The sequence below is a fragment of the Pieris rapae genome, chromosome 2, assembly GCF_905147795.1.
Source record: "Pieris rapae chromosome 2, ilPieRapa1.1, whole genome shotgun sequence".
NCBI lineage: Eukaryota > Metazoa > Arthropoda > Insecta > Lepidoptera > Pieridae > Pieris > Pieris rapae.
In genome coordinates this window covers 3,248,583-3,260,903 of record NC_059510.1, presented here as the reverse complement: position 1 = coordinate 3,260,903, position 12,321 = coordinate 3,248,583, and the positions used below count along the sequence as shown (strand labels likewise).

General features: G+C 31.1%; 1 protein-coding gene across 1 annotated transcript; it reads left to right on the top strand.

Annotated features, from left to right (window-relative positions):
* The first annotated feature begins 3,044 nt into the window (after positions 1-3,044).
* Positions 3,045-6,749, top strand: LOC110995325. Its single transcript, XM_022262433.2, has 5 exons — positions 3,045-3,823; positions 4,594-4,693; positions 5,508-5,597; positions 6,009-6,164; positions 6,696-6,749. The coding sequence occupies exons 1-5, from the start codon at positions 3,045-3,047 to the stop codon at positions 6,747-6,749; spliced, it is 1,179 nt and encodes a 392-aa protein (XP_022118125.2).
* Positions 6,750-12,321: the final 5,572 nt, after the last annotated feature.

Here is a 12,321-nt window from a genome sequence, read left to right as displayed (position 1 = left end):
ATTTACCTTCCTTGATGTTTTTAGTTATATGAAATTTCTTTATATATCTTAAACAATTGTTCAAGTTAATTTTTTTAATGTTGTTGAGTAAAGGGACATATACTGGATTCAGTCTAGATTAATAAAATGACTTCAAAAACAAATGATAATAAATAATAACTAGTTGGCTGCGAAAAAACTTATATATTAAGCTTAATAAGCCGTTCAATTACAGCCTAGCCAACTAATTAAACAGCCTCTTTAAATAGCGACCTAAAAGATTTTCAGCAAGTTGATCAAACAGCTAGGCAATGACAAGGATCGATGACGTTTCATTTCTTGCCTAGCCTGTTGACGGGTAATATAAATTCAGTCTCACTTTCTGCCACTCTCACACTCGAAACGAAACACTTCAAACTGTGAATATGGCGTCGGGAAAACATAACTTTGGTGATGTTTTCCAGAGTTTAATTTTTATTACAAGGTAAGTGTGTAGTGACAATATGATGGATGTTTCTTCTTTTTTTTTATTTCTGCCACATGGACACTCCATCGTACGAACTGCCTAAGCATTAGACAGCCAGTTTATTGAAATGTTGTTACAAGCCGCCTACGGCGCTACCACTGAATATCAGTCAGGCCGCTAGTTAAAGGGAGGTGTTTGTTTAAGTGGTTAGCCTGCCTAGTTGGCTACGACATATACATGTTGAATCAGCAATAGTCATCATGATTCATGACACAAGAAAAGCCAGTAGCTCATATATTTGCCAAATGTCCCCATGGCTTTTAAATAATCTCTTTTCGCTCAATACGTTTAACACCAAATATATATACAGCTAAACCTAAGTAAGTAACTGGGTAAGCGAGATAATAATGAATGAGTTATTTTTACCGGCATATTTAAAACATTATAAAACTTATTCTGTGTTTTTAAAAAAAACGCAGACCTTTATATGGAAGGTGCGTACTTTTAGTCATTTAGAAAATGGTTTTTTAATCGAGCATTATTTAAGTACAAAGAAATATATTGTGTAGTCGGGCTTAGCGCTAACTATGGATGCCTTCCAGCTACTCAAAAACACACTTCCTCCGCCCAACAGGGCCTGAAGGAGAAAGAACGTTTTTACTAATAATGTTATGTTCAACAATTCAAGTTTTTAGTAGCCTCTCCTATGCTGAAAAAGTTTTATGTTTAATTTATTTAGTCGTACCCAAAATAATAAATATGTCACATGGAACAGATTTGCTGGCAACGGGGGCAGGAAATTGGAGTATGTTCGAGTATGGGGACTAGTGACTAGACCATTTTTCTATTTTTTGTAATATTTTTTTTTTCGTTATTTTGAAAACAAGCTTGCGAATCTAATTCAAATGCACGGAGTACCTAAAGAACATTGAAGTTAAAAATTGAGTGCTGGAGGATCTAAGTCGGGCCTACCGCAACAAATTTTAATTCAGCGTAGACCCATGTCCCAATTCAGAGATGTTGCAGTACCTCAAACAACGCCTTGGATCTTTTAAAAAAATTATGCAATTTTTATCTATTTCAATATTTCGCTAGAGGTACCAGTTCACAAAGAAGTGAAAATTCATTACATACTTCATTGACATAATATACATAATTAAACATATAAAAAAAAGGCAGTAGGTAACATAAGTTATAAGGCAACTAACTTATCGCTAACAAGCGATTTCATTCAGGCCACCCCAATATGGAACAATAAAAAAAGAAACACCTACAGAGGGTAAAGTATAAGAAATGCATAATTAATTGACAAAAACATACTAAAATTAACATGCAACTGTAACAAACATTAAATAAAATAAAATCTTTAAAAAAAATATAGATATGATAGTATGTATAAACAGAACATTCAAAAATTCTGTCAAAGGTTAATTGATTCACAATTAATATAAATCAGTAGTAGCTAATCACGAGGCAGAAGAAAAATGATCAAAAAAATGTGTTCAGAAATAACGAATTTATGAACATATACTTTAATTTAATTTGCCAGGGGTTGCGTGCCTAATATGTCACGGAATCATATGAACTGTTTTAGCTTAGTAGCTTAAGAGTGCGATCCTCCATTCGAATCAGTACGGTAAAGGCAAATATCGAGAGGAACCCGATATGTCTATATAAATCACCTTAAATTCGTTGACACGTGTCAGACACAGAAGACTAATCGCCTGTTTTTTTATTTTTTTACTCTTTATTGAAGAAACATATGCGATCTATGGCCAAGATCCATATACTATTACCAAGTTGTGAGTTCGACTTCAAACGAATTTTACCAAGCAGAAAATCTAAAGCAGTGCCTATAGTTAGTGCTAAGCCCTACCTATTTCCCTGTACTTAAACCGTGGTCGATTTAAAAACAATTTTCTAAATGACTTTAAAAGTACGCGCCTTCCATAAATCAGTTTTCTAAATGAGTATTTTATTGACCATAAAATATCATTGCAGAACCGCTAGCGTTCAATTACAGAAATGGATTTTAGTTTGTTTCTTCAAACTTTTATTTATGTTAATATGCGCTCTATTTAGCTTAATTTATGGCTTGCTTTCGTTTGGAACAATTGATTCCATAATTAAATAATTGCTGAAATAGGTAATAGCGGATAATAAAGCTAAAACAGGTATTGGGCGTCAAAAGATTAATTATCCATATGTTATTTGATTGCAGTAGTACAGCCGTGTAGAAAAGCTCAATTGTATGCTCATATTAGATTTTAATGCAATTTTAGCAAAAATAAAGCTTTAAGAAACGTTTTAGTCTTGTTATGCATTATTAATATATAACAGTATATACTAGTACCTAAACATGTTCATAATTATCATCATCTTTTTTTATCTCATCCATATACTAAGATCGTCATGGCGACCATGCAAAACAATTGGTAAACGCTATTTTTTTTATTTTAATATTCATTTAAAATATTATCTCATACTAGATAAATATAAATTTGCTAAAGGCCTTTTGTATAACACTGTATCGAAATTGCAATATATAAATGAGCTCTGATCGTAAAATTATATTACTTCGTAACATATGATAAAGAAAATGACTAACATTTTCAAAAAAACAATATCGAAATACATTCATACAGTTGGCCCCAGAAATGAAATCGACGACATTTTCCTCCCAGCTTTGGTGTACCAAAGCATTTTCGGACAGCAAGTATTGGATCCAACATGGTCTTGGAGAAAACATGCTATCCATCAACTATTAAATATAGTCCTCTTCATTTACGTTTTAATTGGGACCTTTGAATGCCTAAAAACAAGTGACGATATAGAGCTGCAAGCAGAGGCATACTACACCATTATCTTGACAATAATATTCCCAGTCAAAATGGTATTGTTCATAAAAAGTAGATTCACATTCCGCGATCTTTACGCAACTATAAAGAATACACTTATAGACGTAATACGAAGAAACCCCTCTGCGGATATCAAAAGGGTACTTCAGACTGCAAATATAATTGTATTCTCCTTATTTTGTATGGTAATAGTACCAGTTTCGATTTACGAACTAACAACTTTGTGGAATTATATAGCTGGGACGCGAATCCTCCTCTCTAGATCCACAATGACTTTGATGCCAATGTCCAGTCCGTATTATGAGCTAGCTTGGTTCTTACATACGATATTTATGTTTGAAGTAAGCAGCACTATTATATTGGATATGTGGTTTGTTGCGTTGATATATTTTTTATGTGCGGCGTATCAGGGGTTAGTGAGTGTATTAAAAATTGAAAGATGTACGGGCAGTGACGAATACCCTGAAAAATTAAATGATGTGTTACGTGAATTTTATTACACTCATCTTAAATTAAACAAGTAAGTTATAATAGAAATATATTTCTTTAGAAAAAATTTCACTCTAAAAACTACGTACTAAAAATTTTTTTCTCTGTATTAAAAATTAGAAGTTAACAATTTATTTACCTCACAATTATATAGAATAAATTATTATCATAATAAATTGTTACAGTCCAAAACAATAGAAAACTATTAAATACATATCATTGCAGCTTTCTTCTAAATGTAACCTACCTACTAGAATCGTAATCATGAATTGTTTCACGTTCTCAGGAACGTGAAATATAAGTATCAACATCAACTATGCAAAAAAAATCAGTTTAAAAAAGCACTATTTAAGCATTGACTTGTTTAAGATATCACAGAATATGCTTTAAAGGAGTAGTAAGTTTATCCAGCGCTGAATAACCTGCATCATATATTATATGAATAACTTTCACCACACCAATGCAGCCAGTAGATTACTTCATTAAATGTATTTCATATTTTTTTTATTTTCGAACTTTTTTTAAACATACCTATACTTTTGGCACTATTGCTTAATTTTCGTTAGCTGTAAAAGAAATAAATAAATATGTACACATTACTTTCAAAAAAACTCATAATTACAACTTTGAAATTATTTCTCATAATATATTTAATAATATCTTCACGGCGTTGCTATACATCAACGATTTAATTGCAAAAAATTCTATCTAATATCTATATCCTAAAAAAAATTCTTGAGTGTTCTATTAAGAGTACTTAATAAAATATATTACTAAATAAACATTATATTTGTGTTTTAGGTATCTATTATCGTTGATCAAAATGTATGAGGTTTCAGCATATATACCGCTGTGCAATGCTGCTATGTGTATCTGTCTCAATCTATTACTGATGAGCAAGGTAATTTGTATATTGTTTTACTATATATTGCAAAGGGTTGCAATATATCATAGAGAACAGTTAACTGTTGTTTGACAAATTGAACAATTCTATGTCTCGTACATTTTTAACTATCGAGCGGATTTTATTTTGTTTGAATTATCTTTAAATGACAATAAAATTTTTCTAGCATTCAATTTGAATAAAATCTTATATATAAAATTCTCGTGTCGCGGTGTTTGTGGTTAAACTCCGCTTAACCGATTCTCATGAAATTTTGTGTGCATATTGGGTGTGTCTGAGAATCGGACAACATCTATTTTTCATTCCCGTGAAGGGTAGTCCACCCTAAATCATTTTTTTTAATTTATAGATATTATACTATTTTTTTATGATACAGAATTAATAAATACATATAATCCTAAATTTTCAACTCTACTATCAACCGCTATTTTTTAATATAAATGATATACATGGTAAAACGACGTTTGCCTGGTCAGCTAGTGTTTAATAAATTAATTAAACTTTAGCTTCAGGTTGCCAGTTTTCTCTTTTAGGTATAAACATTTTTGTTTAATATAGTAATAAGGAAACAATTTATTCTGATCATAGATCATCTGATCTGATAATATATGTATGTATGACTAATTAGGTCCGTATACGTTAATACGTAAAGGTTTTTTTTTGCGTTTATGACCTAAGATTTTTATCTTATGTTATTTAACATACAATTATTAAATGTTTTTTAATTTAAAAAATTAAACGTTTATTTCACAAGGGTAAAATATCCAAGGATAACAGTACATACGTAAACATTTTTATACGATGTTTTCAGGAAATAAACTGGCGATTCGCTCCACACATGCTTCCAATGTTCGCTGAGATTTTCGCTTACAATTGGTTTGGGGAACAGATTAAAACTAAGGTCTGATTCGGATATTTAATTTTGTTAAAACAAATTGGCAGGCTATGCATAAAAAATTAGGAGGTTTAATCATCAACTACGTTTTCATATAGTAATAATTCGTACTTACAAATTGTGTTAGGAATAAGATTATTACTTATGTAGCTTATATAACTCTAAACGTGTTTATTATCATTGCATCTAAACTCTTATATTATATGCAAGTAGATGGCGGGCGATTTGTGGTTACCACGCGTAGCCCACTTTTGAGTTATCAATCAAAATAATTTATTAATATAGGTAACAAAATGAGCACTTTTGAACGTCAAAAGATAAATATAAACACACAGGTTTTCTCACAATTTTATGATTCTTGTTAGTGAAAGAAAGAAAAAGGCGACATTTATACAAAAAAAAATCTCATGTTTTTAGATGAACGAGGTAAAATTGGCACTACTTGACTTTGAATGGACTAGCTTAAAACCGAAACATAGGAAAGCTTACTTGGCGATAATCATTTTTATGACGAAGGAGTTCGGCATAAAAACTATAAGTGGAACAGATTTGTCGTTAATTACAATGACCGCTGTATGTATTTAGATAATTGATATTTTTTATATTATTAATTAGCATTGCATGGGTATTGATTTCTTTCGTATTTCATTAATTGATGATTCTGTATAAGCGAGTATAAATCTATGGTCAAAAAATTTACGGTCTAAGACATGGTGCCAAGTTTGCTATTACACAGGCAAGTGGTTAGGGAGCGTTCAAGTATCATGTAACGACCTTGAAAAAGTTACGATGCACGGAGATTGAATAACGCGTTATTGTTAATATAAATTTCAACTTTCCAATACTTTATACCACATAATGGTAACTTTTAGGTATAAAGAGTCATATTACTATTGGGTACAGAAAAACGTTATGGTTAAAGACACGACCTTAGGTTCACAGTCACATCACTAAACCAACAATTCCTTATATTATATGTTTTATCATATATCCTAGCTATTGGTAGATAAAGCTGTTCCTGAGGTCGTGTTGTATATATTTCTGTAAGAAAGAACCGAGGATCACTGTATGCATTTTCAGACTTATATTTCAATTAATTTTCAGGTTTTGAAGATAACGTACCAAGCGTTTACCGTTCTTCAGACAATGGACGCTTAAAGAATAATTAATATTATAATAATTTCAATGATTCTGTTAATTTAATATAGTTGCACAAAGTATAGCGATACAATACTCAGCCACAGCCAATTCTTACAGAACCTATGCGAAGCCTAGCTCTACGGTCTTATATAAAAAAAAAATAACATGTATATTTTTTTGATTATTTTTATAGAAGGTAATATTTAATGAACTACTAAACAAATTCTTAAAGCACAACTTAGGATGTACGGCGTGTGCCTTTTCGCTCCCCGTTCTATGGGCTACAACTTCTTCACCGTGTACTTCATAAAATTTTTACGTGGCAAAGACAGTAATTAGACAGAACTTCAGTACCTTAGCTTGAATATACCTGATGAGTATGTCAGAGAGCGACATTCTCCGTTACTTCATGTGCTCACAGCAAGGACTAACCTTCCGAAAATGGCACATACAAATCGGTGTACTAATTTAGTGAAGGATTTACATAGATTAACGGAAATTTTCAATTTGTTTATTGTTTCGTGTATAAATTTTATTCACTTTGCACTCTTGTCAATTTAGGGTCGCCTGATAGGGCTTAGTTTGTTTTCATAAATAAAAGATAAAAAACTTGATATCGATTTCTTTAAAATTAATCTATTTTAAAATATATTAAAGTTTTAATTATATTAAAGTGCTGTTTTATTAATATATTAGTTTATATATTAAGATTAGGTTTATGAAAGTTCTATCTAAGTATCTAAGTTAAATATGAGCCTAGCCTATGTATGCGACTCTCAACTCTGAAGTTGTTATACAAATTGATTTATCTAAATGTGTGAGGTATTCATAATTAACGTTGCACATGGTTAAAAACATCGGGAGCATCACGTGTTCAAAAAGCTGATCATCTAGTTGTCTTATCTTAAACTCATTCACGACCAAATTTTACATATACATTTTAAAATATAAATCCTCTATAAAGAAATAATTTCGGATTTCAATAGTCTCGTTACAATAATTTAATATACGGAAAGGGCATAAGAAAAATACGGTTCGGTAAGCTAGAAATATAAAGGACCCTTCAATTTGAATACAGACGTTATGCTCTACAATTTATTATATAACATTAGTATTCGATCATATCGAAAGATGTATGGATACATTATTCGAGATATCTGTAGGACTAATTGTCCGCTGTTGAAATTTATAGGCAAAAATTCTTATTCATAAATATTACATTCAAAACAGATAATAAAATGGAAACCATTTAAGAGCGTACCAATTCTTAAAAGGCCGGCAACGCACTCGCGAGCCCTCTGGCAATGAGAGTGTCCATGGGCGGCGGTGTCACTTAACATCAGGTGAGCCACCTGCCCGTTTGCTCGTTTCTATAAAAAAACGAAATCAAATTTCAGTTTAATTAAATTTAATATATTTTCTGAACTTTGCGGCTTCAAATTGAACTATTCAAAAAGTTTACCACGTAAGTATATAATTCAATAAGAAAAATATAAATTTCTAATTACTAAACACATAGCATTTTAAAAAATATGATTACCGACGATCGCAGGTGTGAATAAAATAGCCATCCATAGTTTCTGGAATAATCTGAGCCTCTCATTATACCCTAGTCATCTAGTGATAGTTTTTCTATCACAAAGATTCTTTCGCTGAACCTGGATTTCGCTTTCAACTGCATTTGGTGACAACAATGTTTCCATTGCAGAAAATCTATACAGCGATTTGATTTCTTCGACAACTGGTTGTATCGACAGGACGTACCGTATAATAAATTAATTGGCTGACGTATTTTTTATATTAAATTAATTGGATTTTACAAAGAAATTAAATTTTGGCTAGAAAAGTCGTAGATGTCGACGATCGCCCCATAGTCTGATAATGCAGCCGAGAGATTCAGTCGCGTTACCTGTTTATACTGAAGCAATTCATATCCAAGCACTAGGATCGATTAAATATTCATTTATATTATAATAGGCCTAAGCAAGCAGTTTTACTTTTTTTTTCTAATTACGTACAAAGATTGCTCATCAATAACAGATAACTTATTAAGTAATACAACTTAACATTGGATATACGAAATCCAATCCGTGGATTAAAATTATAGCGTGTCTACTATCCAAAAGACTCCGACTAAATACACTTGAACTTCCATATTTAATGATATAAAGATATAATTAATACTAAGGTAGTTACATCTTAATTTATCAGCATAAACATTAAAGTTATGAACTAAGATATCAAGAATTCACGATAGCGTAAGGCTTACCTATGTAAGGTTCGGGTAATTTATATGTCCGTTCAGACCCCAGCGGTTTGAATTCGATATCCGATTGCAAGTGAATAATGTATATGAGGTAGAAATCCGGTTGGTCCAGCAGTTTATTAAACAGACGATTTAATGTATTTTATTTCCTGTCTATAATGATATTTTAGTAAATAGAGGGTCCAAGTTGCGTTTATTATTAGAAATGGTGGCACTTCAAATACATTATGACGCTCAAGAGATGGGATTGTACATCGAGTGATACATTTGTTTCGTGTGAATTCTTTCGTATTTCTTAAGAATAATTTACATAAAACAGCACTCATTAAGAGTTGTTCCGAAGATAAAAAGGTAACATTTTCGAATTTCGTAATTATTTAAAAGGATCGTTCGAAATTTAAAAACAATGGAACATTTAAGTACTTCATTATGGAGCCGATTTCCGGATTTTTCATTGAATTAACAGATTCTTTCTTCCGGAATGAATAAAGGACGTTCTATGTTCATTGTTTCTTTTAAGTCGCTAGCAAGTTGAAATTCTGAAAGAATATTTTTTGTACAGAGATTTGAACAGAAATGAAAATACTGTTAAATCTTAGATTTACATGAATGGAAAATCTTAAAGTGGATAAATCAATTTTCGAAAGTAATAATGCCGAGATAATTTGTATGAATAGTTTTATTTAAGTTAAATATTGTATAGGCCCTGTCACACTTAGCAGATCTTACTCAAATCATGATCTTATACAGTTACTATTAATATATAAAGGTAACCCTTGGATGATGGATTAACTAATTAAAATTATTAGAATGGCATGTACACTAGCTACACAGTCTTTAATTAAGTTACAGTTAGTACAGTAGTAGTTGTTACAGTAGTTTTTTTACAGTTTAATGAAGAGAAAGGAAGACCTTTTCAGATTCAGATTGAACACGAGGTAAATTAAACCTTATATTGTATAAGTAAACGTCATATATTCGTATGGAAATGAAATAATTATGTAATTATAAACAAACTTCCTTTGTTTTTGGAAATCCTTCAGTACCTTTTTATTATTACTACCACAACGACAATACTGTTGGTATAACAACGGCGTTTCTACTTGTAATGAGATAGTATTATGAAGGCGCTCACAAGCCAAGTTACAAAACAAAGTGAGCATCAGTTTGATTGGTACAGATCATTTCCGGAGAATCAAGAATTCTAGGCTGATAAGTATTGACAATGAATTTCTTCAAAAATGCCCATAGCACAATATATTAACTATATTTAATGATTTAATGATTATAAAAATATTATAACGTATTAGTTTATTATTTATTCCACAGTTCCATGGAGAAACTATCACAGAATTATAAATATAATTAAGTGTAGTCTCTAGCCAAATATATTTTGACAACAGTAGTTTGTGAACTAAAACACGAGTGCTGTCAACACACCTTAACGAGGAAAGTTACGACAATAGTTCACACCAAATAATATTGAATTACAGAGGAACAATGCGAGGATTTTTGTCAAAAATGAAATGTAATAACGAACTGTATATTGTATAATACATTAATTTAGTACGAAATTTATTTCGGACTTTTATTGTAACAGTTACACTTAGTGTCGTGAGTTTGAGATGGATTATTTGGAGAAATATAGGCAGAAAAAAGTTAGAGCTGAGTTGGTGCACTTTTAACACTTGGTTGGTGCTATGTGCGAATTTAATATTTGCTCGAACGGTGAAGGAAGACATCGTAAGGAAACCGACATGTCTTAGACCCAAAAAGTCGACGACGTGTGTCAGGCACTGGACCTACTTGCCTTTAAAAAAAATGATCATGAAACAGATTCAGAAATCTGAGGCCAAGACCTCAAGAGGTTGTAATGCGACTGATTTATTTTTTATTTTATAGGCAAAGAAATATAGAGAAATATTAAATAACGCCTATTTACGAGATTCTCGTATATTAGAGATTGATCTATGTATATAAAACGCAAATGTGTCTACATTAAGATTACTATACATAAATAAGTTAATATTGCCAATAAATAACACACAATAATCAAATGCTTGTTGTATGTATTAGTATACTTAACAAATTATATAAATTGTATCATCGATCTTACAAACCAAACAAGGTAGCAAAAAAGTATATAAACATGGCGATAATTATATATTTAAAGTTAACAAGGAAAGCTAGGTTAGGTAAAATATGCCTATGTATATAGGCAAATTATTGCAGATGATCGCACTAAATTCAGCGTCAATCAAAATCAAGATGTTAATATCATAATCAATCAATTTGTTCGTGGAGTGATTAAACGCGACGTTCAAAGCATAATAACATTGATTATTCCGAGCAATTGCACTTAGATGATATAACATGCTCAGTAATCCCATAAATCCACTCTGAAACGTGTTCCCTCAAACTATCCTGTCAAGTAATCAATCTCTGTAGGTATTTGACATCTATACATTGACATGAAGAGGTATGGTATTTTAATAAAGTGTTATTCTAAATTTAAATTTTGCTTTTACATTCGAATGTTGAATTATTTTTATTGAAATGCCTTACAAAGTTGCAGTGATGGATCCTTTTCAAAAATCAATACATAACAATATATCTTAACCAATCGTTGAAATTATCCCCTAAAAACACTTTTTATTGATTCAAGCAATTGTACTGTAGTCATATAAATGTCTAAACAATTAAATTATATCTTTTCACACTTCGTAACATCAGTTCCTCTCCAATATGTAAATTATTTATCAAAAAATGTTTTATTCTCAAATAAACCGTTTGAACATTTTCATTATTTCTTTTTAAAAACGATAGTAATAACGACTATAATTAATGTAAATAAAAGCAAATAGTTTTAATTAAAGGCTCTAGACTATAAAAACATTCATTAGTTGCACCTTTATAAAGTCCTTTTTGTGCATAGGCTATGTTTTACAGTCGGCCGTCAACAAAAAGCTAGGAGTGAATAGTAGAAATAATTAGCAGACCTGATTGTGGGTTCGCCATTGTGAAAGTGGAAAGTTAGAGTTGTAACTAAATAAGCTTGGGTCTGCAGTGTTTTTATATTAATTAACATTGCTTATTAAACAATTTCACTCAGCATGAGTTGGATATTAAACGCAAACGGAAAACACATCTGGGTAAAAATAAAAAAAATTAAATACGCTTTTTTTGGAACATAGGATCATCAAGGTATCATTCCACGTCATTAAATTCGAACCTGTAGGCATCCCTACTCATCAGCAAAGAAGACAGAAGGTGGCCGAGAGAAAAAGCCAGAGTACAAAACTCTCGGTACTCTTCTAAAAAAAG